We start from the raw sequence: 27,467 nt of genomic DNA, 5'->3' as shown, positions 1-27,467 counted from the left end.
GTCAGTGCTGTGAGTGACTGAGGACGATGCAGTCACTGCTGTGAGTGACTGGAGTGATGCAGTCGGTGCTGTGAGTCCCTTGGGGACAATGCAGTCACTGCTGTGAGTGACTGGGGACAATGCAGTCGGTCCTGTGAGTCCCCTGGGGACAATGCAGTCGGTGCTGTGAGTCCCTTGGGGACAATGCAGTCGGTGCTGTGAGTCCCTTGGGGACGATGCAGTCACTGCTGTGAGTGACTGGGGACAATGCAGTCGGTCCTGTGAGTCCCCTGGGGACAATGCAGTCGGTGCTGTGAGTCCCTTGGGGACAATGCAGTCGGTGCTGTGAGTCCCTTGGGGACAATGCAGTCACTGCTGTGAGTCCCTTGGGGACGATGCAGTCGGTGCTGTGAGTGACTGGGGACAATGCAGTCACTGCTGTGAGTCCCTTGGGGACAATGCAGTCGGTGCTGAGTGACTGGGGACGATGCAGTTGATGCTGTAAGTCCCTTGGGGACGATGCAGTCACTGCTGTGAGTCCCTTGGGGACAATGCAGTCGGTGCTGTGAGTCCCTTGGGGACAATGCAGTCGGTGCTGTGAGTCCCTTGGGGACAATGCAGTCGGTGCTGTGAGTGACTGGGGACAATGCAGTCACTGCTGTGAGTCCCTTGGGGACGATGCAGTCACTGCTGTGAGTCCCTTGGGGACAATGCAGTTGATGCTGTGAGTCCCTTGGGGACAATGCAGTTGGTGCTGTGAGTCCCTTGGGGACGATGCAGTCACTGCTGTGAGTCCCTTGGGGACAATGCAGTCACTGCTGTGAGTCCCCTGGGGACAATGCAGTCACTGCTGTGAGTCCCTTGGGGACAATGCAGTCAGTGCTGTGAGTCCCTTGGGGATGATGCAGTCGGTGCTGTGAGTGACTGGGGACAATGCAGTTGGTGCTGTGAGTCCCTTGGGGACAATGCAGCCGGTGCTGTGAGTGACTGGGGACAATGCAGTCACTGCTGTGAGTCCCTTGGGGACAATGCAGTTGGTGCTGTGAGTCCCTTGGGGACGATGCAGTCACTGCTGTGAGTCCCTTGGGGACAATGCAGTCACTGCTGTGAGTCCCTTGGGGACAATGCAGTCGGTGCTGTGAGTGCCTGGGAGGTGCTGGCGTGGGGCTGACGGCGCTCCCTCGTTGCAGAACGTGGGCTGTGACTACGAGATCGACTCGCACGCGGTGGAGGACCGCTGTGGGGTTTGCCACGGGGACGGCTCCACCTGCCACACCGTGCACAAGACCTTCGAGGACAGCGAGGGGCTGGGTAAGGGCACCTCCTGCTGTCCCCAGAGCACCGCTGGGCTGCTGCTGCTCCTGTGGAGCGGGGGTTTAATGCCAGCTTGTCGATTTTTGGGGCTCAGACAGCAGGGAACTCAGGTGGGCTCAGGGCAAGGCGGGTGTGGAGCCTGACAGAGGTGTAAGGATTGGCACAGTGCCGGCACCCGGGGGACACGGCGCCCACCCAAGGACAAAAATCCCCTCAGACACCTCTGCCCCCACCAAGACCAACGCTCAGTCCCATTCCCAGGTTATGTGGACATTGGGATTATCCCCGTGGGAGCCCGGGAGATCCGGATTGAAGAAGTGGCAGAGGCCGGGAATTTCCTGGCGCTGCGGAGCGAGGACCCGGAGAAGTATTTCCTGAACGGTGGCTGGACCATCCAGTGGAACGGGGACTACAGGGTGGCAGGGACCACCTTCACCTACAAGAGGACAGGGAACTGGGAGAACCTCACCTCTCCGGGGCCCACCGTGGAGCCCGTGTGGATCCAGGTAGGATGGGTCCTGCCTTCGCCGTGGGGCTGAGCTGCCGTGGTCCCTCCCTGCATCCAGGGGCTCTGCACCTCCTCGGGGTGTGTTCTTCTGGGAGTGTTCCCAGCCCACAGCACTTCCAGCTGAGCCTCATCCCCTTCGCAGCATTCCACAAAATATTTACACAGGAGAAGGAGCCTGAGGAGAAAGAGCCGTTTCCCGAGGCCTTTCCTGTATCTTGTCATGGGCAGGGAAAGAGCCTCCAGTGCTTCTGGCTGGGCTGGAGTCAGCAGTGAGGGAGCTGCCAGTTCATGCAAAGCTCTTGGGAATCTTGGGAGAAACCAGTGGGAATCATCCCGCAGATGCTGGCACAGCTGGAGCAGGCTGAGCTCCCTCCTGGTGCCAGGTGTGGTGCAGAGGTGCTGATGGCCACGGAGCTGCATCCCAGGGAGCCCCAGGACCCTGCCCTGGCATCCCCCGGAGCATCCCTGCCTCTGCACAGGCTCACCCAGAGCTCAGCCACCCCGAGCAGCCAAAATCTGCTCCTGCCTTTCCCTGGGCAGCAGCTCGGGCTGGGATCCTGGGCCTGCTGCTGTTGGTGGGAATGCTGGCGTGCTCAGCACCCGCAGATCACTGGCTGGGATTCACAGCCTAATTAAAAGAACGTTTCGATGTTCATGGAGAGGTCTTGGAAAGGCGCCCGGGCCCCGCCAAAGCTCCAAGAACAACAAAGCTTTGGCAATAATGGGAGTGCTTAGGCTAAGAAAAACAGGGATGAACCCGGGGCCCTGGCGAGCGCGGCTGCAGGAGGCTTTGAGCAGCGCTTGTGTCAGCCACAGGAGCAGCAGGAGCCCGTTTGGAGCCCGAGGCAGTTTAGGAAATTCCACCCGTGGGCAGGGACACCTTCCCCAGTCCGGCTTACCCCGAGTCCCATCCAGCTCTGCTGCGGAGCTGCGCACAGCCTCACGTCCTTCTGCTGGGCAGCTCCTTGTGTCCTGAGAGGCCCCTGGGGCAATACCACTTCCCACTGCCCTGCCCGGCCACCCCCTGCCTGTCCCCTGTGTCCCCATTCCTGCTCACCCCATTCCTGTCCCCTGTGTCCCTATTCCTGTCCCTTGTGTCCCCATTCCTGTTCACTCCCTGCCTGTCCCCTGTGTCCCCCCATTCCTGTCCCCTGTGTCCCCCCATTCCCCTTCAGCCCCTGCCTGTCCCCTGTGTCCCCATTCCTGTTCACCCCATTCCTGTCCCCTGTGTCCCCATTCCTGCTTACCCCATTCCTGTCCCCTGTGTCCCCCATTCCTGTCCCCTGTGTCCCCTATTCCTGCTCACCCCCTGCTTGTCCCCTGTGTCCCCATTCCTGTCCCCTGTGTCCCCCAGAGTTCCTGCTCACCCCCTGCCTGTCCCTGTGTCCCCATTCCTGTCCCCTGTGTCCCCATTCCTGTCCCCTGTGTCCCCATTCCTGTCCCTGTGTCCCCAGCTGCTGTTCCAGGAGACCAACCCCGGGGTGAGGTACCAATACACCATCCAGCGCCCTGCCGACAGCGAGAACGAGCTGGAGCAGCCCGAGTTCGTGTGGCGCTTTGGCTCCTGGAGCAGCTGCACGGCCACCTGCGGGACAGGTGAGCGCAGAGGGGGACACCCGCGTCCGGCGCTGCCGCGTCCCCGCGGAGCCTCGGGAATTCCGAGCCCCGTGTCCCCCGAGCCCCGAGCGGGAGAAGGAAGGTCATCAGCCGAGGTCACGGCTCCGGGGTCCCCGCGGGGCTCTGTCAGCGCTTTGCTCCCGGCTCGGTGTCCTGTTACCCGGGATGGGGACAAAGGAGCTTTGGAGAAATCGGGGAGCGTGGAAAGGCCGCTCCCCTGCCCGGCCGGGGCTCTGCACGGGGGGAGAACAGCCCGGGTTTTACACACAGCGCTGGGGGCCCGAGTGTGGACATTCGCTTCCCCCATCCTGTCCCCGTGCCCAGGATCCCGGGGTCCCCGGGCAGCTCCCGGGGCTCCTGATGCAGAGGGACATTTCTGGAGCGCAGCCAGAGGAGGCTGGGAGCAGCGAGCGCTTCCTCGAGAGCAGCTGGCACTGGGAAAAAGGGGAATTCGAGGACACTCACGCTTTCTAGGCAGCACAGAGGGCCAGGACATGGGCTCTGTTTAAAACCAGCTTTTCCTGATGTGACTCGAGTGCTTGGCTTCCAGAACAGAAGGGAAATGGAGGAGTGAATGAGGCAGGAGTGGGGTGAGGGTGAGCAGCTGGAGGAGGGCTGAGCCCCTCTTCCTGCCCGCAGCGATGATGTGAGCTGAGATGCGCATTTGGGAGAGCTCACACCGAGCCTCTGGTGAGCCCCAGGGCTCTGTGAGCTCCCGGGTGCCTGAGCCAGAGGCCAGCTCAGCAGCTTCAGCAGGGCTCTGTCAGTCCCAGCCGAGCCCGTGGTGACAGCTCTCCGTGTCACAGGTCAAGTACGTGTTCCACAAACGGGGACAGAAGTGTGCTGAGGTCACCATTCAGCCCCTGTGAGCAGGCTGGGGACACGAGGCTCCGGGCAGTGTTTTGTCCCCGAGCAGAGCTGCCAGAGGAGCTGCCCCCAGCCCGCAGGGCACACAGGCTGCGGGGGCAGGATGCAGGATGCAGTGGTGCCGGGACGCTGCAGCAGCTGCAGCCGCCCTCCTGCCCCAGCTGCACGGCTGCTGTGGGGCTCCCCGAGAGCACTGCACCCTCAGCACCAAGGAGCTTGCAGCTTCAAGTGGTGCTTTCGTTTCCTTCCTGCTGCTGTGGTGGCTCAGGCTCCCATCAGCGGGGTGGTTCAGGTTCCCGACACCTCGCTGGTGCCCGTGTGGTGTCGGTGTCCCCAGGGGTGGCTGTCAGTGTCCCCAGGGGTGGCTGTCAGTGTCCCCGGGGGTGCCCTCAGTGTCCCCGGGGGTGCCCTCAGTGTCCCTCCCGCCGCAGGGGTGCAGAGGCAGGTGGTGCACTGTGTGGAGAGGCTGGCGGGTCTGGTGGAGGAGCGGTTCTGCGACGCGCTCACCCGCCCCGACGACCAGCAGCGCACCTGCAGCGAGGAGCCCTGCCCCGCCAGGTGAGACCTGCCTGCCAGGTGACACCCTGCCCCGCCAGGTGAGCCCCGCCCCGCCAGGTGAGACCTGCCTGCCAGGTGAGCCCCCCGCCCCGCCAGGTGACACCCTGCCCCGCCAGGTGAGCCCCGCCCCGCCAGGTGAGACCTGCCTGCCAGGTGAGCCCCCCGCCCCGCCAGGTGACACCCTGCCCCGCCAGGTGAGACCGTCCTGGAGGTGCTGTCCTGGCAGGATGCTCCTCTCTGCCTCTGTGCACACAGCCCTGGCACAGCTCGGGGCCTGTCCCATCTCTGACCCTGTGTCTGAGCTCCCAGACCCTGGGCTGGCAAATCTGGGATCCCCCTTTCCCCCTGGCCACACGTGATGGGCAATGGGACAGATCCAGGGTCACGGCCGCTTGCTTTACTGACATCTTTCCCCTTTTCTCTTTTCCCTTCCCTTCTCCATTTCCCTTTTTCTCTTCCCTCTTCCCCTTCCTCTTCTCCCCTGTCCCCTTTTCACTTTCCCATCTCCACATTCCCCATTCCCCATTCCCCATTTTCCATTCCCCATTCCCCATTCCTCTTTCCTTCTCTCCTGTCCCTCTCCCCTGTCCCTCTGTCCCTGTCCCTCTCCCCTCTCCCCTATCCCTGTGCCTCTCCCCTGTCGCTCTCCCTGTCGCTGTCCCTGTCCCTGTGACTCTTCCCTGTCCCTGTGACTCTCCCCTGTCGCTCTCCCTGTCGCTGTCCCTGTCCCTCTCCCCTGTCGCTCTCCCTGTCGCTGTCCCTGTCCCTCTCCTCTCTCCCCTGTCCCTGTCCCTGTGACTCTCCCCTGTCCCTGTCGCTGTCCCTGTCCCTCTCCCTGTCCCCGTCCCCGTGCAGGTGGTGGGTGGCCGAGTGGCAGCCGTGCTCAGCCTCGTGTGGCCGTGCGGGGCTGATGAAGAGGACGGTGCTGTGCATCCAGAGCGTGGGGCTGGACGAGCAGAGGGCCCTGCAGCCAGCACACTGCCAGCACCTGGCCAAGCCCGCTGCCACCGCGCCCTGTCACCCCGAGGTGCCCTGTCCCTCCCCGTGGGCGGTGGGGAACTGGTCTGAGGTGAGAGGAGCACTGGGGGTGTCATGGGAAGGGTGGGAGCTGGGGACAGTGGCCCCAGACACCTGAGCCGAGAGCCCTGGGTGTGCTCCTGCCCACGCAGAATCCAGGGATGTGTCCCTGTGGGCTCGGCAGCTCCCGTGGGTGGGAATCCCACTGCCTGGGGAGGTGTCGGGGAGAGGAAGGAGCCTTGGGCAGTTTGAGCCTGGTCCCTCTCTGAGCTTTGCAGCTCCCTGCCATGGGGAGGGCTGCACTCTGTGCTCGGCACAGGGCGGGCAGAAATGAGGTTTTCAACTGGACGTGGATTGGAGCAGCCTGGTGGGGTGGAAGCTGTCCCTGCCCGTGGAACTGGATGATCTTCAAGGTCTCTTCCAACCCAAAATGATTCCGTGGGGTGATTAATGGTGGCACTCTGTGCAGCCTTGATTTATTTTTGTGTTTGTGTGATTCAGCTTAACCACCACAGGCTGAGGGTTTCGACCAGAAAATGATAACTCCTAATTTAAGCAGCCGTTCCAAAAATGTTCAGGGTGAAGACAAATATCAGGAGAGAAAGGAGGGAGCCTGGGAACGGAGCTTGTTGCTAAGGAACAAATGGAATCAGATGTGAACAGAGAATTTGAGGGCTAGAGGAGAGCGAGTTGGAAATATTTTTCTAGGGGCCCACAAAAGCCACAATTAAAGGCTGAGAAAGATGGCTGCAGTGGTTTAACAGGAAAATGATGGCTTGTTGGTGGGTCAGTGCTGGGCAGGGCCAGCCCCAGCCCTCAGAGCTCTCCTTTGTGGTGTTGGCACCGAGGAGGAATGCGTTTGGGATTTTGAGGTTCTGTAATTTTTCTGTCCTTTCATTTAAAGGGCAGAGCCCTCTTACTTTCCCATTTCCACCACCACCATAATTAGGGGAGTTGGAGGGGCTCAGAAGCTTCCCAGGGTTTCCTTCTGTCAGCAGGGTGGGGTGGCTGTGTCCATGCAGAGCCCAGGCAGGGGCACAGGTGCCCACCTGGCACTGCCACGCCAGAGGGGCTCTCTGGGGTTTGGGTGCCCACAGCTGCTCCAGAAGCAGTGGCACCCAAAGCACTGTGCATCCAGAATTTGGGACTTCCCAAAGAAGCTGGTGCGGGCAGAAGGCTGCTTTGTTGTTCTTCAGCTCCCCGATGGGGTGGCTGTGTCCTGGAGCACATCCCACGGTGCCAGCCAGCCCTGCCCAGGGCTGAGCCCTCCATGCAGCTCAGCGTGTTCCCACACGGGGCTCCTGGCAGCCCTCAGTCCTTATCTGCATCCCCTGATAACCCAGCCGTGGTGAATAACCTCCCTCCTTCCCCCCACAAGCGCTGTGATGCCCGAGTTATCTCCTGGATGGAGCTGGGAGGTTTCAGCTTGCTGGGAGCTGACCTGTGTTTTCCCAGGTTTGGCAGTGCCACCCCAGGGGGAGGAGCAGCTCCTTGCAGCCCTCTCGCAGGTGTTGGTGTGTGGCAATGTGTGATTCCAGCTCCTGGAAATGCCTGCTGGGGGTACCAGAGAACCCTGGAAAGCCCTGGGGTGGAAGGGACCTCAAAGCTCATCTGGTTCCAGCCCCCTGCCATGGGCAGGGACACCTCTCACAGATTGCTCCGAGGCCCAAATGCAGCAGGAAATGCTGCTGTTCTCCTTTGCAGCTTCTCTGTTGCTGTTGTGCTGCCCCCTCTCAAAGAGCCCGTGATGGGGAATGGTGTGTCCCCAGCAGAGCTCCTCCCTGACCTTTGCTTTTCCCCTACTCGGACAACACCCGTGTTGTTACTCCCTGCTCTTCCAGAAGGAGAGATGCAATTCCTGGCAAGAGGCCACAGGAAAGACCTATTAGATCATCTTACCCCTGCCCTTCCCAGAAACTGTTTCTGGCTGGAGTGCAGGTCAGGGATCACCCTGAGCAAAGTCCCCACGGAAGCAGCCCTGCTCTGGGATGGTCTCCAACAGGGACAGCCCCGGAGGGGGATTGGGGCAGTAAGTTCTGCTTGCCAGGGTGATGTGTGCCCCAGCACGGCAGGGACTGGCACAGGAGCTGTGCAGGGGCCCAGGGGGTGGTGGGAGCTGCAGTGACACAGAGCCACACTGTCCACACTGTCCCCAGAGCAGTGACAGTGGAGCCCTGGCACAGAGAGCACTGCTGAGGGCACCACTGCCAGCCTTGTCCCCCTGACCTGTCCTCTCTCTTCCCTTCCCAGTGCTCCGTCACCTGTGGGAATGGGACCCAGAGGCGCCCTGTGCTCTGCACCAACAGCACGGGGGCTGCCTGTGACCCTGCCCAGAGACCCAGCCCCGACAGGCTCTGCTCCCTGCCACAGTGCCACCAGAGATGGGACAGCGGCGACTGGTCTGGCAGCGGCTCCTCCAGCAGGGAGATATTCAATGAAATCCATTACATCCCCAGCAGCCACGTGCCTAAATTTAACCCCCTGATCCCAAACCTCCCGGAGTCCAACGATGTCAATGTCATCCCCGAGGAGGACTTCTCAGCCAGGAAAGGAAACGTCTTTGTGGATGATTTTTACTACGATTATAACTTTATCAACTTCCACGAGGATCTGTCTTACTACCCCTTCACGGAGAAGGAGAGCAAAGGCCAGGAGCCCCAGGCTGAGGTGGGCACTGATGGCACGGAGGGGCCCTGGGAGCTGCCCACTGAGGCCCTGCCCACCACCCAGCTGGGAGAGGAGAGCCAGGAGCACCCGGGCACCGAGGAGGAAAACACTTCTGCCCCCGTGCACGAGCGAGGCACAGAGCCGCGGGGTTTAGCCATGAACGAGCTCCTGAGCGTGGTCCCCGAGGCTGTGGGATCCGCCACTCCCAGATACACCACCCCTGGCTTTTTGGGTGAGGAGGAGGATGCAGTGCTCCTGGGAGCAGATCCAGATCACCCCCTGCCTGCCCAGAACTCTGTGAGCCGCGGCTCTGCAAACCACGGCCACCCGCCCCGGGGTGAACCCCACGGAGCTGCGCCCACCAGGAGCAGCCTTGGGCAGGATGTTCCCGCTCCCTGGGGTCCCCACCTGGCTGGAGCCGTGCCCACGGCCCGGGGCAGGGCTGCTGGGGCTGTGTCCCACGGGCCAGGAGCCCTGGGCCAGGTGAGCACAGAGGGACACGGCACGGCCAGCTCTGCGGGGACAGGCCACGAGGACTCCAGGGAAGCGGCTCTGGCCATCAGCAGGGACACTGACGGTGCAGAGCCCACGGGGCAGCAGGGCTGGGCAGGAGTGGCAGAGGGGCAATCCCATGGGATGGAGAGGGCAGGTCTGGCCTCACCCACCCCACGGGCCCCGGGCTGGGGGCTGGCAGGGAGCGCTGGCAGCCCCCACCCCGCCCTGAGTCCCCCTCCTGCTGGGGCTCCCGTGGGACAGAGGGGACACCAGCCAGAGCTGCACACCCCCACAGCCCCCACCTCCACCCCCTCGGTGGCCACAACGGTCCCACCAGTGTCCTTGTCCCCTGCCATGCCAGCCACCCAGCTCAGCTCCAGCAGCCTCAGCCAGCAGCATGCCCTGCTCCCGGGGGTGCCCACAGCCCACACAGCACGGCCCCCCCTGGAATGGGGGACAGAGGGGCTGTCCCTGGATCCAGCATCGCCCCACAGCCAGCTGAGCTCCCACGGGACCCTGCCCAGCATCACTGCGCCGAGGGAGCCCTCACCGTGGAGACCCCCAGGGACACAACCCAGGGATCCCTCACCATTGACACCTCCAGGGACACCATGGACACCCCCAGGGACACCACAGACACCCCCGGAGACACCATGGATACCCCCAGGGACACAACCCAGGGAGCCCTCACCACTGACACCTCCAGGGACACCATGGACACCCCCAGGGACACCACGGACACCCCCAGAGACATCACTGAGGGAGCCCTCACCACTGACACCTCCAGGGACACCGTGGACACCCCCAGGGATACCACAGACACCCCCGGAGACACCATGGATACCCCCAGGGACACAACCCGGGGAGCCCTCACCACTGACACCTCCAGGGACACCACAGACACCCTCAGGGACATCACTGAGGGAGCCCTCACCGTGGACACCTTCAGGAACACCATGGACACCTCCAGAGACACCATGGATATCCCCAGGGGCACCACCAAGGGAGCCCTCACCATTGACACTCCCAGGGACACAACCCAGGGATCTCTCACCATTGACACCTCCAGGGACACCATGGATATCCCCAGGGACACCACCAATGGAGCCCTCACCATTGACACTCCCAGGGACACAACCCAGGGATCTCTCACCATTGACACCCCCAGAGACACCACAGACACCCCCAGGGACACCATGGATACCCCCAGGGACAGCACTGAGAGAGCCCTCACCATGGACACCTCCAGGAACACCATGGACACCCCCAGGGACACCACCAATGGAGCCCTCACCATTGACACCCCCAGGGACACCACCAAGGGAGCCCTCACCATGGATGCCCCCAGGGACATCTGCCTCCAGTGCTGGGGAGCACGAGTTCTCCCAGCCCACCCCACTTGCCCCCCTGCTCTGGGAGAAGAGGCTGGAGGAGGAGGAGGAGGAGGCTCTGCTTCCACCATCGAGCAGCTCAGCAGCCACTGCCAAGCCCAGCTGGGAGGTCGGGAATTGGAGTGAGGTACGTGGTGAGTCCCATTAAAATGGTGACATGGCCAGTGTGGCTGTGAGACCTGTCCCTGTCCTGGCTGCCTCTGGGACGTGTCTCTTGGCAGCAGTCAGTGACTGGGGTCGTTTGTGCTAATTAAGAAAGAACTGGTTACCAAAAGCTAAAGGTGCCCCCAGCCCCAAGGTGCTGCCCCTTTTTCCCCTATGGATGGGGATGGTCCCATGGGAATCCTCCTGGGAGCAGACACTGAGCAGGGAGAGGAAGGGTTAGTCCCACCCATGATGGGTGACCTGCAACGGAGACTGGACAGAGCTAGAGAATAAAGTAGATATTTATTGAAAGGCCTATAGGATACACCTTGGGCAGGACAGGGCTACACCCGAGGTGGACTAACAGTGGTCACAAAATGGACAAATGGTCACGAGATCTTCCATTTTTATAAGTTTTGGTCCATTTGCATATTGGGATTTAATTGTCCAGTTACAGCTTCAGGGCTGTATGGCCACAGGGCTGTATGGCCACAGGGCTGTATGGCCGTATGTCTGTATGGCCTGTATGGCCCAGGGCTGTGTGTCTGTATGTCTGTCTGGCTGTACGGCCCAGGGCTGTGTGTCTGTATGTCTGTCTGACTGTATGGCCACAGGGCTGTGTTTTCTGTATGTCTGTCTGGCTGTATGTCTGTCTGGCTGTACGGCCCAGGGCTGTATGTCTGTATGTCTGTGTGTCTGTCTGTCTGTCTGTCTGTCTGTACGGCCCAGGGCTGTATGTCTGTATGTCTGTGTGTCTGTCTGTCTGTCTGTCTGTACGGCCCAGGGCTGTGTGTCTGTCTGGCTGTCTGGCTGTACGGCCCAGGGCTGTGTGTCTGTGTGTCTGTCTGTCTGGCTGTACGGCCCAGTGCTGTACGGCCCAGGGCTGTGTGTCTGGCTGGCTGGCTGGCAGGCTGGCTGTACAGCCCAGGGCTGTGTGTCTGTCTGTCTGTCTGTCTGGCCGTACGGCCCAGGGCTGTCTGTCTGTCTGTCTGTCTGTCTGTCTGGCCGCGCGGCCCAGGGCTGTATGTCTGTATATGTCTGTCTGTGTGTCTGTCTGTCTGTCTGTCAGTCTGTCTGTCTGTCTGTCTGGCCGTGCGGCCCAGGGCTGTCTGTCTGTCTGTCTGGCCGCGCGGCCCAGGGCTGTATGTCTGTATATGTCTGTCTGTGTGTCTGTCTGTGTGTCTGTCTGTCTGTCTGTCTGGCCGTGCGGCCCAGGGCTGTCTGTCTGTCTGTCTGGCCGCGCGGCCCAGGGCTGTATGTCTGTATATGTCTGTCTGTGTGTCTGTCTGTGTGTCTGTCTGTCTGTCTGTCTGGCCGTGCGGCCCAGGGCTGTCTGTCTGTCTGTCTGGCCGTGCGGCCCAGGGCTGTGTGTCTGTATGTCTGTCAGTGTGTCTGTCTGTCTGTCTGTCTGTGTGTCTGTCTGGCCGCGCGGCCCAGGGCTGTGTGTCTGTCTGTCAGTCTGTCTGTGTGTCTGTCTGGCCGCGCGGCCCAGGGCTGTGTGTCTGTATGTCTGTGTGTCTGTGTGTCTGTCTGTCTGTGTGTCTGTCTGGCCGCGCGGCCCGGGGCTGCAGCGCTCCGTGTGTTGCAGTGCTCGGCCACGTGCGGCGTGGGCGCGGTGTGGCGGCCGGTGCGCTGCAGCAGCGGCAGTGACGGCGGCTGTGCCGCGGCAGACCGGCCGGTCCCGGCGCGGAGGTGCTCCCTCAGACCCTGCTCGGCCTGGCGCGTGGGCAGCTGGAGCAAGGTGAGGGCTCTGCGGGGACAGTGACACCCCAAAACCCGCGGGACAAGGCGGGCGGGGGCCTCAGGGAGGGGTCTTGGACCGCGGCTTGTGCAGGTAAAGGTTCACACTCACCACAGGGTTCGAACTACTCATCCCGTGGTGTTTGTGTTTCTCCCGCTCTTGGGCCGGTAAAAAAGGTCAGGAATTTGGAAAAGCTAAACAGAAGGATTTGATGAAAGGCCGGGTTGCGTGGGGCCAGCCTGGTGGATGTCACCCCATGGCCGGGGCTGGGAACGAGGTGGTCTTTATGGCCCATCCCAAAGCATTCTGTGGTTCTGTGGTGTGTCAGCCTCTGGACAACGCTCTGGCCGCTCGGCACTGCCAGGGGATGTTTGCAGTTGGGTCGGGAGAATTGGGGAGGTTTGGTGCTGGGGAACAGCCCCCATTGCCCTGGGTGGTCGCTGTTCCTTGGGATGAACAGTTCTTTAAGACATAAAAGCTGTTTTTGTTACAGCTGGGAACCAGCTGGTTCTGAGGGGTGTAGTGACAGAGGAGCTCCTCCTGTTCTCCAGCTCTGCCTGGAGCAAGAGGGGAAAGGAGGTGGAGTGTCAGCCCCAAGGCAGAGCACGTCCCTGGGGTCACCAGCTGTCCCCACAGGGGTCCCCTGTGCTCTGGCCGTGCTGCCCTTCCCACTGTGTCCCTCCCCAGTGCTCCAGGAGCTGCGGCGGGGGCACCAAGGTTCGGGACGTTCACTGCGTTGACACCAGAGAGCAGCGGCTGCTGCGGCCCTTCCACTGCCAGGCGGGGCTGGGGCAGCCCCCGGCACAGCTGCCCTGCCACACCGCGCCCTGCCTGGCCTGGTACACGTCCTCCTGGAGAGAGGTACGGGCTGTCCCCACCCTGCGCTGCTGCCTGGGGAAGGCTGGCCTGGAAACAGCCGGAGAGGGAAGGTTTACTGAAAGGCCTCCAGGATCCACCTTGGGCAGGACAGGGCTGGAGCGGGCTGAGCCCAAGGTGGAACTACACCCAAGGTGGACTCACAAAATGCCCCACCGGTCATGAGGTCTTCCGTTTTTATGAGTTTTGGTCCATTTTCATAGTGGGGTTTAATTGTGCAGTTACAGCTTCAGGTTGTGAGGTCCCATCCTTGTTCCTCCCTTCAGCCCACCTTTGTTTGTGCTGGTGGCTGAAAGTTGTCCTGGGTCCTCAGCAGGAGGAGTATTTTGTCTCCTTACTCCGTGAAGAGAGATGACTGACACTTACTGTGAGGCTCAGAACTGCACCCCTGAGAGGCATGAAGGCTAAAACTTAGGGCACCACCACAGGCAGGGACACCTTCCACTGTCCCAGGTGGCTCCCAGCCTGGCCTGGGACACTTCCAGGGATGGGGCAGGCACGGCTGCTCCGGGAATTCCATCCCGGCTGCTCACCACGCTCCCAGGGAACAATCCCTTCCCAGTATCACATCCGTCACATCCATCACATCCGTCACATCCGTCACATCCATCCCCTCGAGCAGTGTGAAGCCAGCCCCTGTCCCCAGCCCCTCTGCAGCTCTCCTGGAGCCCCGTTAGACGCTGCCGGGGCTCGGAGCTCTCCCTGGAGCCCTGTCCTCCGCAGGTGACGGTCCCCAGCCGTGTGCGGGGCCGAGGGGCGCAGCCCTGACGCTGCCCGCTGTGCCCGCAGTGCTCGGAGCCGTGCGGCGGCGGGGAGCAGGCGCGCCTGGTGACCTGCCCGGAGCCGGGCCGCTGCGACGGCACGGCGAGACCCAACAGCAGCCGGCCCTGCAACACGCAGCCCTGCGCCACCTGGGTGGTGGGCTCCTGGGGCCAGGTGAGCGGGGAACGCTGCCCGGACCGCGGGGAGCGAGGGTGACACTGGGGACTGTCCCTATAGCACGGGGACATGCAGGGGATGGGGTGACACTGGGGCTGTCCCTACAACACGGGGACCTGCGGGAACGGGGGTGACACTGGGGCTGTCCTCGCCCTACAGCACGGGGGTGACACTGGGGCTGTCCCCACAGCACGGGGACATGCAGGGGATGGGGTGGCACGGGGACATGCAGGGGATGGGGTGGCACGGGGACTGTCCCCATGACACAGGGACATGCAGGGGATGGGGTGGCACAGGGACTGTCCCCACAGCACGGGGACATGCAGGGGATGGGGTGGCACGGGGACTGTCCCCATGACACAGGGACATGCAGGGGATGGGGTGGCACGGGGACTGTCCCCACAGCACGGGGACATACAGGGGATGGGGTGGCACAGGGACATGCAGGGGATGGGGTGGCACCGGGGACTGTCCCCGCAGCACGGGGACATGCAGGGGAGGGGGTGGCACGGGGACTGTCCCCAGGCTGACCCCGGCCCCGCAGTGCTCGGCTCCCTGCGGAGGTGGCATCCAGCGGCGCCAGGTGAAGTGCATGGACACCAGGACGGGGCTGGCCGAGGAGGACAGCAGCCGGTGCGACCACGAGCCCTGGCCTGACAGCACCCAGAAGTGCAACCCGCAGGACTGTGACAGCCCCGAGGCGGGTGAGCGGCCCCAGGCCGGGAATGGTGCGGGAGGTCTGCGGGAGGTGGGGTGGCTCATACGAGGCTGACTTGGCTAATTGATAATTAAGTGGGAATGTGGTGACACTCTGTAAATGTCCGCAGCGCCCGTCCCTCGAGGGGCCAGGCAGGGTTTTGCTGGCGGGGATGTGAGCTGGATGTGCTGCTTGGGGTCAGCAGTGTCACCCGGCACTGGGACACCCGAGGGACCCTGCGGGGCGCAGGGAGGTGCAGAGGCAGCAGGGCTTTCGGGAGAATGAGGCACAGGGGCTGACCCAGTGAGGGAGCTCTCAGGAAGCTGTTTAGTGGTGAAGTCCCAGAACACAAGACTCGTGGAACAAGCCGGGCTCAGCATCAGAAAATGCAGTAAAGGAGCAGTTCTCCAGCACCTTCAGGTGTGTGTGAGCAGGTGCTCCAGGGAGCAGCCCCATTTTACCCGGTTTGTCACTGCCCTGGCTGCAGCCACGGTGCTTGGCCACACCGCGGGCACTCCCTTGGCTTCTCCCTCCTCTGCTCACAGAGATTCACCCCGAGCACCAGGCAGGGCCCCGGGAGGCAGGAATCTGGAGCTGCGAGGGTTAACAGCGTTCACAGAGAAGCACTATAATGAGGGATTAGATGTCACTGATATCAGCGTGTCAGTCACTTACCAGCTTTATCTTTTTAATGTGTCTGTGCAAAAGAAAAGCTCTTTGGCTGCCCAGAAGGTATCGTCAGCCCTCCAGGAGGTTTGCTGGACAAAGGCAGGGCTGAGACACGGGGCAGGGGGCAGCAGCAGCCGGGGCCTGGGCTGGAGGAGCCGGATCCATGTGCTGCACACATCCCTGAGGTGCCCTCTGCAGCCGGGGACACCCACTCCAGCCCTGCAGCTCTTTGTGTTTGTCCTGTGCCCGGCGTCTTCCTCCTGACGCCTATCCCAGAGCAGGCAGGAGCGCTGCCTTTGCTTAACTGGGATTTGGGCACTGGAACTGTTGGCCATGAGGATGTTTTCAGCCAGGAATCTGCTCCTTTCTGGGAGTTTGCAGGGCCGTGGGGCACTCCAGCGGTTAGGAAATGATGAGTCAGCCCTGCTCAAGGAACGATGTGCGCTTCGGTTGTTTTGGTCAGGGGAAGATTTCCGTGCCAGGCTCGGTGATGAGAGCTGTGGAGCCAAGGCTGGACCAGAATAACCACTGAGATGTGTAGGAAGCACACAAATAAATGGTCAAATCCTGGATCAGAAATGACATAAATGCTCTGGCTGCAGCCCAGGGCAGGAAACGCCTCTTGGAAATACAAACGTTTCCAGCCAGAGCATGAAGGGGAACAAAACTTTCACATGGCAGGAAATCCCAGATGTGTAAATGCACAGGCAAAGGCTCCCAGAAAGACATAAATGTAATTCCAGCCCTTTCCTGTGCTGTAAGGGATCTTTACTGCACAAGATGGATGCAGCAATCCATGGTTTTGTGAGGAGCCTCTCCCCCCTGTGGCACGAGGGCTGCAGAACCAGGGCTGGGTCTGGGACACAAAACTTCCAACCCTTTAAACAGGGTTTAAATGTTCAAAGCATTATCAGATGGATTTTGAGCACGGAACAGATGAAGCACAAACAAACATCTCACAGCCGTCGGCTCCTCAATTAAAGGAGGTCGGGATTAATTAGAACCAGAGCCCTGAGCTGTTGCCAAGTTATAAATTAATTGACGATTCCACCGAGGTTATTTTTGACCGTGGCTGTTGTCTGACAGCTGCAGGCAGCTGGGAGCGTGTCCTTGGATGGCTCCTGGGAGCCCTGGGCACCCCAGGGCCTCCCTGTGCTGCTCCAGAGGCTGGGGACATTTATCTGGGAGTTGTTCAGGGTGTCCTGGGAAGGAGCTGAGCCCCAGGTCTGCAGGAGGACCTGCAGCAGTTTGTCCAGCAGCAGGTCAGACAGATGGAAAGCAGAGCAGTGGGAATTGCTGTGTGCTGGAGGAGGGAGCAGGGGCTGGTCACTCAGCTGGTCACTCAGCTGGTCCCTGCAGGGTGGTGGCTGTGCTGGGCACGGCTGTGGGCACATCCTGGGGGTGGTGACGCACCCCTGACAGGACAGGGCAGGGCAGCCCCGGGTGCTCCTCACGCCATGGAATCAATCCCTTCCCTGGAGCCCGTTTCTCCAGATCCCACAGCCGGGAGGGCTGAGCCCCCAAAGCTGCCCCAGGCAGGTGATGGGGCCAGCCCTGGGCTGCAGCAGCAAACAGCTGTTCCACAGGTGTCTGCGCTGGGGATTCCAAAGGGGTGAGGTAAAGGCTCCAGGACAAATGAGGGTGTTTGAGTGGTGCAGCTCTGGGACACAGCAGTGGGATGGAGCTGGGAGCAGCCAGCCCAGGGATCCTGCTGGGATCTGGGGGATCTGTGGGATCTGTGGGAGCACCAGGGCCCGGGGGCCAAGGAGTGGAGGCTCTGCTCACTCTGGGTCAGTCCCAACACCCCTCAGTGTTCCCGTTTGCCAGCTCATTATCCAGGGCTGCCTGTATTTCCAGTTGCCACAAGATTAATTGGCAATTAAACCTGCTGCTCCTGCTTGCTCCGAGCAAGGAAATGAAATCGTTCATGGTTCTGCAAGTCACAGAGTTCGTCCACAAGGGATCCACGTGGGAAATAATTGCAGCAAATCCCAATTTTCTCCGTCATTTGAGCGTGTAAGGCCCTATCCAAGTGGTGAGGCCAGGAGTGAGGCATGGAGAGCAATTAATTAACTGCTAATTAACGACAGGAGTCAGTGGGAAAGGGATGCTCCGGAAAGGACTCCTGTTTTGATGGGATGTAGGAGAAAGGTGTTGCCTGCAGCGGGGCTGACACCTGAGAACTGTGGGGGTTTGTGGGATTCTCCCACTTTTCCAGCTGTGGCCGTGTCAGTGCCAGGCTCTGGATGCACCTCTGTGCAGCTGGGGGTGCATCCCACAGATCCCACACACCCCACACATCCCACACATCCCACAGATCCCACCAGGCTGACCAGAGACCACAGGGAGACACACCTCAGCCCCAGAGCAGGACCCTGGGATAATTTACTTGTTAAATTTACTTGTTATCCTCCGAGGGCATCCCCAGGGCCAGAGGTCAGCAGCCTAATTCCCTGGATTTGCCAGCTCAGCTCCGAGCTCAACCTTTCCTTGTTTTTACAAAACGTGTTCCAGGAAGTTTATTTTTCCCAGGAATAAAAGTAAAAGCTTCGGTCTGGCTGGCAGAAGCTTAAATGAAATTTAAAGCGACTTCCACACCGACCTAAAAAAACAGCCCCCAAAAAAGTGGGGGTTTTCAGTCTCCAAAGTGCTGACTTTGCCTGGATTTTTAAAACCCTGCTCTAAGCTATTTCTTTAGCCTAAAATTTGGCACGGACTTATGGACCTTGTGTCCAAATGAAGTGCGAGGATTACATAAAAAATTGTTAATAGAAAGAAATAGCAGTAAAAGGATTAGATGAAAATTGGGTGGGTTCTGTGGGTCCCTCTCTGAAGAGCTGACAAATTAAGTGCTCGTTACAGCTTCCTTTGCCCAAGACCAAATTCCGGGGAGGAATCACAAGCTCAGCCAAGATTTCAGACCTGAGCCTGACCCCGCACAGATCCACCCTGAGACTGCAGCAGGATCTGGGAAAGTGATGGGAACTCAACCCCTCCTCGGCTCCCATTGACTGCAGTGGCTTCAGGGAGTGCTGGGAGATGGCTCCCAGGGGTGGGGTGGGAGGCTGGGGGTGTCCTGGGCAGGGCCAGGACCCGGGCTGGATGATCCCTGTGGGTCCCTTCCAGTTTGGACATGATCTGTGAGCTCATTTGGCTTTGGACCCTGCTGGGGTCTGCTGCAAGGTCAGAGGGAGGGTGGGCTCGTTGCTGCCCGGTGCTGACCCGCTGGGAGGGGATCAGGAAAGAGCTCAAGCATCCCTCCAAGCCTGGAAAGCAGCTCCCAGCGTGAGCCTTCTCAGCTCTTTCCAAGGAAGGCAGGAGGCAGCTTGGTTGTGATCCACAAATAACTTTCTAGGAAACTGTGAGTGCTAAAAAAAAACCCCCACTGAGGGGCTGGGGAGGGTCTGCCCGGGCAGAGCAGTGCCCAGGACATTCCCAGCCATCCACGGGCATCCAGGCTCCTTCCCACTCTCCTGGGACACCCCTGAGGAGGTTCAGGAGCCCTGCTGAGCCCTCCCTGTCCTGCAGGATACCCGTGTTCCTGTGCTCCAGTGTTCTGGGGTTCAGGGGTTCCCTTGTGGAGCCACAGGGATGCTCCCAGTGAGGATTTTCCTGGCAGCCCCGTGCAGCAGAGCACCAACAAACGTTTCCCTTTTCCCAGTGGCTGCGGTGCTCCCACAGCAGGTCTGGGATGTGCTGCACCCCTGGCCCGGCCCTGGCTGGGCTCTGCAGAGATTTCTCTTCTGCTCTGCTCCGCCAGCAGGGAGAACCCGCAGTGTCCCCAGCCTGGAGGTGTGCAGTGAGGCTGGGATCCCCTGGACCCCGCTCTGGCAGCGCTGTGGGATCCAGCAGTGCAGGGATAAATCGCTTTTTGGGGGCGCAGGGACGCTGTGGGCACAAAGAGCTGCAGCTCGGGAGGCAGGACCTCAGCTGAAAGAGAAAACCAATTTTGGAGCAGTGTAGTGACCTCCTCACTGCTGGGCTGGGGGAGGGGGCTGGGACTGAAATCCCAACCCGGGGGAAAAGGCTCCGCATCTGCCGCATCCTTTGCTGCGGCTCATCCCGTGGGAATGGGGGCAGCAGCCGTTCCCTCGGCACAGCCTTTGTTCCCAGAGGGGACAGGGGCAGTGGTCAGTGGTCAGCCAGAGCTCGGTCACCGCGTTTCCCCCGCAGAGAAGTGTCCTGAGGAAGAGAAAAGCCCGTTTGCCTGCCCCATTCCTGTCCCCGCTCTGCATGGTGCTGGGTGCCCAGGGAGAAAAGCAATGGGGGTTTGGCCCCAGAGGGCATCAACTCTGCCCTTTTCCGGAGAAAAGCTGTCATTTGTTTTAATTCCTGGGGCAGGAGGTAAAGTGGGAATCAGAGATTTTAAGCTTAGGCTGGTTTTTGAGTTGATGTAATTTAAGCGAGTCTTTACAGCACTGGCTGAGGAGCTGCAGGCTCAGGGAGTCATGCCTGATAAAGTACAGAAGGAGGAAATCAAAACTTCAGCCGAACCAAGTCTGTATCCCTGTGAAGCATGTGTGTTTGGTGATGGGTCTGTGCTGCTGGACTGAGCCCGGGGGAGCCTGGGCTGCCCCTGGAGCAGCCGTTCCCAAAACAAAGCCCAGAGTTGTTTTGAGGGCTGCAGGACACCTGCAGGAAGCGACCCAGAGGATGCAGGTTCTCAAAATAACAACTCAAAGAGAAAGGAATTGTGACCTTGGCGCTGCCCAGCTGGCACTGGGGGGGCTGGGGCTGGCAGGAGGTGTCAGCACAGGGGGATTGTCGCCTGCAGCCCCTGTCCTCTGTGCCCTGGGAGTGTCACTGCCTTGGGGGATGCTCGGGCTGGAGGTGTCAGCTCAGGGAGACTGTCCCCTGCACCCCTCTCTGTTCCCGGGAGTGTCACTGCCCTGGGGGATGCTCGGGCAGCAGCACAAGGAGGTTGTCCCCTGCTCTGCTCTCTGTTCCCGGGAGTGTCACTGCCCTGGGGGATGCTCAGGCTGCTGGCAGCAGCACAGGGAGGTTGTCCCCTGCTCCCCTCTCTGTTCCCGGGAGTGTCCCTGCGCTGGGGGATGCTCGGGCAGCAGCACAGGTATGCCGTGAGCTGGGTGGGACATGGCACCGGTGCCCAGGGGCAGGGGGCTCTGCGCTGGGGGGGCTCTGGCCGTGTCTCTCCAGCCCGTGCCGGAGCCCTGGGATGGTTGGGGTTGGAAAGGTCCTTAGGGACCAGCTCGTCCCACCCCTGCCGAGTTTTTACACCGGGCACCTGATGACGCTGTCGCCCTGCTCTGTCCCCCTGCCGCCCCTCCAGGTGTCCCCTGCGAGCGCGACCGCCTGACCTTCGCCTTCTGCCAGACGCTGCGGCTGCTGGGCAGGTGCCAGGTGCCCACCGTGCGCCTGCAGTGCTGCCGCAGCTGCGGCCACCAGCGCGGCCACCAGCGCCTCTCCCGGAGGTGACACGACTGTCCCCAAGCCCCGCGTGGCTGCTGGGTCACGGCCACGGTGGTGGTTCTGCCGCAGTCCCGCGGTGCCCGGGCTCTCGGTTCTCTCACCATGGTGCTCAAACCATCGGGCTGCGGATCCCGCTGGCCCCAGCCACAGCCCGGGCCCTGCCGAGGGGAAGGGCAGCTGAAAGCGGCGATAATCCGGGGAAGAGCTCTCAGAAATGCTTATGGTGCTATCGTTCGACGTTTGCAGCCTCTCACAGGTGTTGGCTGGCCAGCACAAACCTGGACTTTTATTATTATTTTTCTATCTCCGAGGTGAGCGTCCAGCATTCCACCGGCTCTGCCGACCCTTTGGGCCAGGGATTTGTTGGGGGTTTTTTTATTCCTTTAAGGGACTTGAAGCTGGCAACCCATTCCTGTAATTTTCATTAAAATGTTTACCCGCTGAAGCTAAATAGGTTTAATTTAAGAAGTGGAGACAGGGCAGAGGAATAAAGTTGCAGCTTCAGTTGGCCCCGTACCCCATCTCCCCACTGCTGGCTTTCTCTGCCAAGGCCACTGCTGTGTCCCTGTGGAGCAGAGGCCATCAGCAGGGACCCCGAGGTTTGGGATCCCCCAGCTCAGTCCCTTGTGTGCGTTTGGGCAGGAGAGGGCAGCTGCAGTAGCACATCCCCTCCCTCGTGGGCAGCCAGCTGTGGATCTCAGCCCCTGGAGTTCTGTGTGTGTAGCGGTGTAATGCTTGGTGAAGGTGTTTTTCTGTGGCCCTCTTTTTTTTTTTTTCCCTGCTTATCTAGATTCTCCTCTGTTAAGGTTAGCTGATTTTTAACTAGAGTATCCAGTTTAGTCTGAGGCACAGCCCCTTGGGCTGCCCCTGGAGCAGCGAGGGAACAAACCCCCCCCTGTCCTGGCAGGTCTCTGGAGGAGGGCAGGAGCGTTTAGGTAGGAATTCCTTTCCCTGTTACTCCTCAGGCTGTGGGGAATGGCCCCAGACTGGTGGACCTTGAAGGGCAGTGCTCCCTGCAGTGGGCAGCCAGGCTGGAGCCCACCCCGGGCTGCAGAGCTCCGGGCGCACCCAGGGAGCCACACTCAGCCCGAGAGGGGAAATTCCCGTGTGTCATTTGTATGTAAAACACAAGCCATGACCTCACCCTTGGTGCTTTATTCCCTTCCAAGGTGCTGTAAAGTTTTTATGGTCCCAGAGCCTGTGTCCAGTCCTGGTTTCCTTGTCCCCAGCACCATCTGTCCCACACCCTGTCACCTCCCAGGAGTGCGAAGGGACAACCCTTGTGTTGGGGTCTGGTGGCCACAGCTCAGGAGCGTGTTAAATTAAACAGTTACCGAAGGAAACAGGTGGGTTTCACATTTTCTCTTCCCTAGGGGAATTCCCGAGGTTTTCAGTTCACTGGAGGTGGTTCAGGCACTGGCAGCAGTTTGGAACGATCCGTTTGCATCTGAAAATCGTTCCCAGCTGCTGTTTGCAGTGGGGATTTGTTGATTAAAGCATGAGCCGGGTTGATGGGGTAACTCAGTCCTGCAAATGAGTTTATTTGGGGCTCAGGATGTGGTGAGCCGTCCTGCAGTGCCTTCCCACTGTCCCATCTGTGCCTGGCCGAGGGCACAGGACAATCCTTCCTGGGGGACACAGGCCATTCTTAGCCACACGACAAGCCAGGCCTCCAGCAGCACAGGAACGGCGTTATCAGTGACAATAAACCACATCTGGCTGAAACATCTGCCACATTTTCTTTCAGTGAGACACCTCCAGTGAGTGTCTCTGGAAAGAGGCTCTTCACAAGGGCCTGGCGTGACAGGAGAGGGGGAAATGCTTCCCACTGACAGAGGGCAGGGTTGCATGGATTGAGAAAGGCCTTTCTTCTTCTTCTAAAGATGCTTTTATTGTCTCAACACAAGCAGGATGTTATTCAGACAGAGCTGCTGCAGTGGGGCGAAAGGAGGAAAGGGCTCATGGATCAAAAGATGTTTGAAATCGGATCGTGGAATGGTTTGAGTGGGAAGGGACTTGAATTTAAAGCCCATCCAGTTTCTCCCCATGGCAGGGGGAAGGTCCCTTCCCACCCAAACCATTCCATGATTCCATGATCTCCTGGAAGACTCTCAGAGAGTCTTTTGGCTTCAGATCAGGAGTGAGACCTTTGTCCCTCCCTCGGTCACCTCCAGACCTTTCCAGGCTGGGGACAGGAAGGAAGAGGGGCTCGTTAGCTGGGAGCAGCAGCTGCTGCAGGAGGAGTGTGTTTGTGTCTCGGATCCCCGGGGAGGCTCCGGGAGCTGCCAGCGCCGGGCTCTGCGGGCACAGCACCGGTGTTCCCAGCCCCAAACCTCACCTGGGGCTCTGCGGGCACAGCACCGGTGTTCCCAGCCCCAAACCTCACCTGGGGCTCTGCGGGCACAGCACCGGTGTTCCCAAACCTCACCTGGGGCTCTGCGGGCACAGCACCGGTGTTCCCAAACCTCACCTGGGGCTCTGCGGGCACAGCACCGGTGTTCCCAGCCCCAAACCTCACCTGGGGCTCTGCGGGCACAGCACCGGTGTTCCCAGCCCCAAACCTCACCTGGGGCTCTGCGGGCACAGCTCCTGTGTTCCCAGCCCCAAACCTCACCTGGGGCTCTGCGGGCACAGCACCGGTGTTCCCAAACCTCACCTGGGGCTCTGCGGGCACAGCACCGGTGTTCCCAGCCCCAAACCTCACCTGGGGCTCTGCGGGCACAGCACCGGTGTTCCCACACCTCACCCGGGGCTCTGCGGGCACAGCACCGGTGTTCCCAGCCCCAAACCTCACCTGGGGCTCTGCGGCACAGCACCGGTGTTCCCAAACCTCACCTCACCTGGGGCTCTGCGGGCACAGCACCGGTGTTCCCAAACCTCACCTGGGGCTCTGCGGGCACAGCACCGGTGTTCCCACCCCTCACCTGGGGCTCTGCCCGGCCCCAGGGCTCAGCTGGAGGGTTTGAATTCCCAAAGAGGCACTGGGCTCATCAGTCCATCACCATCAGCTGCAAGGACCGGGGGTGGCCACGGCCGCATCGTGGGGCAGCGAACCCGCGGGACCGGGACCGGACCGGGAGCGGCTCAGCTCCCTCCTGCCCTTTGCACAGAATAAAGACCCGGGATTATTTCCTCTTGCTCTCCAAACCTCCCCGTGCAGCACAGAGAGGGTTCACAGGCACCGCCAGCACAGCGAGGGAAGGGTTTGTAGAATGCCCCTGGTTTATCTTTGTGTTCGGGTTCTATTCGGTAGCAGGTCGCTGCTCCGGCAGGGCACAGCCTTCAGCAGCCCGGGCTGCTGCAGCCGCCTCGGCCACGGCTGATCCTGCTGCCGGGGGACATTCCCGGAGGGAAGTCAAGCCCCGAAACGAGGGGAGCGAGGGAAGGAGCTGCCCTGTCCTCAGCTGCTCCCGAGGCGAGGGGTTTGTTCCCCCGGGCAGCCGCTGGGATGGGGAATCCATGAAGCTGTTCCCGTGGGCTGTGAGAGGGAACAAACCCCTGAGGGCTGCCAGAAATCCCCAAACCCCTGAGCCCCACCGGGGGATGCCTCGGCCCGCTGTCACCGCTGGGAAATATCCACTCTAAAATTTCCTCTGTGTCTACACGGGTGAGTAGTTACACCGCGAGTAAAGGGTGTGTGCGAACACCGCGAGTAAAGGGTGAGTAGTTACACCGCGAGTAAAGGGTGCGCGGACACCGCGAGTAAAGGGTGTGCGGACACCGTGAGTAAAGGGTGTGCAAACACCGCCCTGGGGCCGGGAACAGCCCCGAGCCTCCTCCGCCCTCAGTGCCCTCTGCAGGGACCCGCAGCCTGGACACCGGCCACGGAAAGGTGATTCCAGCCCTGCCAAGGGCAGCTGCAAATCCCTCGGCTGCTGCAAATCCCTCGGCGGGAGGCAAAGGGGCAGGAGGGTGATGCCCGGGTGTCCCTTGGGTGGCCCGGGAGCCCGGGGGTCCTTTGGGTGGTCCCGGAGCCCGGGGGTCCTTTGGGTGGCCCCGGAGCCCGGGGGTCCCCGGGGTGGCCCCAGAGCCCGGGGGTCCCCGGGGTGGCCCCGGAGCCCGGGGGTCCTTTGGGTGGCCCCGGAGCCCGGGGGTCCTTTGGGTGGCCCCGGAGCCCGGGGGTCCCTGGGGTGGCCCCGGAGCCCGGGGGTCCCTGGGGTGGCCCCGGAGCCCGGGGGTCCCTGGGGTGGCACCGGAGCCCGGGGGTCCCCGGGGTGGTCCCGGAGCCCGGGGGTCCCTGGGGTGGCCCCGGAGCCCGGGGGGCTGGAGGCTCCTCCCGGCACGGCGGTGTCGCGGGTGGCTGCTGCCCTCTGCAGTTGTCCCTCCTCGCTGTAAATGCGGAGGATTCACTAATCCAAAGCAGCACTTTTTTTGGTACTTTGTGATCCAGGTGAGGGCGGTGGCCCGTGTGAGTCCTCCCGGGTTTGGAGGAATATCCTGCGCTCCTCCGGGACCTCCAGCCCGATGGCATCCCCCTGGAGCTGTCCCCAGCCCCGGTGGCTGCTGCTCCCTGGCTGCTCCTCTGTCACTCCCAGTGTCCCCAGAGCCCCATGGCAGCAAAGCCTCTGCCCAGCCCGCTCTGTGGGCAGCAGGGACAGGGATGGACAAAGATCCCGAGCCCAAATGGAAACGCTAGGAAGTGCAGCAACTCCTGGGGAGTCACCTCCAGTGCCCCAGCAATGATCCACTGCTCCAGGGACTGGGAATATTCCTGGTTTCCGTGCCCCAGCAATGATCCACTGCCCCAGGGACTGGGAATATTCCTGGTCTCCGTGCCCCAGCAATGATCCACTGCCCCAGGGATTGGGAATATTCCTGGTTTCAGTGCCCCAGCAATGATCCACTGCCCCAGGGACTGGGAATATTCCTGGTCTCCGTGCCCCAGCAATGATCCACTGCCCCAGGGATTGGGAATATTCCTGGTCTCAGGGGACCTGCAATGATCCACTGCCCCAGGGACTGGGAATATTCCTGGTCTCAGGGGACCTGCAATGATCCACTGCCCCAGGGACTGGGAATATTCCTGGTCTCAGGGGACCTGCAATGATCCACTGCCCCAGGGACTGGGAATATTCCCGGTTTCAGTGCCCCAGCAATGATCCACTGCCCCAGGGACTGGGAATATTCCTGGTCTCCGTGCCCCTGCAATGATCCACTGCCCCAGGGACTGGGAATATTCCTGGTCTCAGGGGACCTGCAATGATCCACTGCCCCAGGGACTGGGAATATTCCCGGTTTCAGTGCCCCAGCAATGATCCACTGCCCCAGGGACTGGGAATATTCCTGGTCTCCGTGCCCCAGCAATGATCCACTGCCCCAGGGACTGGGAATATTCCTGGTTTCAGGGGACCTACAATGATCCACTGCCCCAGGGACTGGGAATATTCCCGGTTTCAGTGCCCCAGCAATGATCCACTGCCCCAGGGACTGGGAATATTCCCGGTTTCAGTGCCCCAGCAATGATCCACTGCCCCAGGGATTGGGAATATTCCTGGTCTCAGAGGTCTGGGTTTGGGATCTGACCCATTTTCCCGAATTGTTGCTCTGGAGAAGAACTTTTAACCTCTGTGCTCCAGCACAAGGCCCTCAGGGCTAAGGGCCCCAGGGCACTGCAGGAACAAGGAGAGTCCCAGAACATCCTATTCCCTGTCCTCCAGGCCCTTGCCAGAGCTGGGAATGCAGTTCTGGTGGTGCCACGGGGCTGTGCAGGGCCAGCAGGCACAGAGAGCCCCCAGGAGCCCTCCCAGGACAGGAGCTGCTATCTGGTGGCCCCAGGAGCCACAGAACCTCCTTGCTGGCAGAGATATCTGCATGCTGAAAAGAAAATGCCAACCCCCCTGCTGGAGGACAAACCAAAACAAAAGCAAATTCCAGGAAAGAAGCCAACAGATAATGGCAGCTCCCTGGAGCCTTTGCTCCATCCCTGCAGGAGTTACCTGCCTGGGTCCCCTCCCAGCACTGGGGTGGGACACAGGACGTGTCCCCTGTGCTGGCACACGAGGCACAGTTGTCCAGGGGGGCACAAAGTAGTTTGAAAATTTACTGAAATTTTGTTGAAGCTGAGTAACTGAAGTTGGGAAGTATTTATTCACACCTGCATGAACCTGTGGGAAAATGGGGATTGTTATTTCCCTTCCCTGCCTCCCTTAATTAATTTTTTCAGCTAATTTGGCACTCGAGGGGAGGGGCCTTGGTGTGCCATGGGGCAGTTCACTGGTTTACCAAGGGGAACATTACCAAGGGTACCAATGCTGAGTCCATTCCATCATTCCATGCCCTCAGGGAAGCTTTATGGGGATCATTAAAACGGCCACAAATCCCTGAAACCCCAACAGATGTTTGCACTGCCCTCCAAGGATCCCTGAGCCACAAAGCACTGGAACACTCCAGCGAGGAGCAGCTCCCCAGATCCCTCAGGAGCCACCAGAGCAGATCCTGAACACTGCCCTGGCAGGGAACTGCCTGATTCCCAGGGACAGGTAAATCCAGGCTCAGATCCAGCGCTGCCCTGGGAAGGAGCCCTGGGGAAGGTTCCAGTGAGGAAGGAGACAGCTGGAA

General features: G+C 60.7%; 1 protein-coding gene across 1 annotated transcript in view; it reads left to right on the top strand.

Moving 5' to 3' along the window:
• Nucleotides 1-20,915, top strand: part of ADAMTS7 (ADAM metallopeptidase with thrombospondin type 1 motif 7) — a 36,881-nt gene extending 15,966 nt beyond the window's left edge. The window contains exons 14-25 of the mRNA XM_066328060.1: nucleotides 1,170-1,290; nucleotides 1,555-1,799; nucleotides 3,256-3,397; nucleotides 4,717-4,843; nucleotides 5,699-5,912; nucleotides 8,111-9,573; nucleotides 10,345-10,540; nucleotides 12,146-12,298; nucleotides 12,986-13,159; nucleotides 13,964-14,110; nucleotides 14,658-14,817; nucleotides 20,770-20,915. Of these exons, the coding sequence (XP_066184157.1) occupies nucleotides 1,170-1,290; nucleotides 1,555-1,799; nucleotides 3,256-3,397; nucleotides 4,717-4,843; nucleotides 5,699-5,912; nucleotides 8,111-9,573; nucleotides 10,345-10,540; nucleotides 12,146-12,298; nucleotides 12,986-13,159; nucleotides 13,964-14,110; nucleotides 14,658-14,817; nucleotides 20,770-20,915 (3,288 nt within the window). The remainder of the gene's footprint in view (nucleotides 1-1,169; nucleotides 1,291-1,554; nucleotides 1,800-3,255; nucleotides 3,398-4,716; nucleotides 4,844-5,698; nucleotides 5,913-8,110; nucleotides 9,574-10,344; nucleotides 10,541-12,145; nucleotides 12,299-12,985; nucleotides 13,160-13,963; nucleotides 14,111-14,657; nucleotides 14,818-20,769) is intronic.
• Nucleotides 20,916-27,467: the final 6,552 nt, after the last annotated feature.

This window comes from Sylvia atricapilla, chromosome 13 (genome assembly GCF_009819655.1).
Source record: "Sylvia atricapilla isolate bSylAtr1 chromosome 13, bSylAtr1.pri, whole genome shotgun sequence".
Classification (NCBI taxonomy): domain Eukaryota; kingdom Metazoa; phylum Chordata; class Aves; order Passeriformes; family Sylviidae; genus Sylvia; species Sylvia atricapilla.
This window is presented reverse-complemented; position numbering and strand designations above follow the sequence as displayed.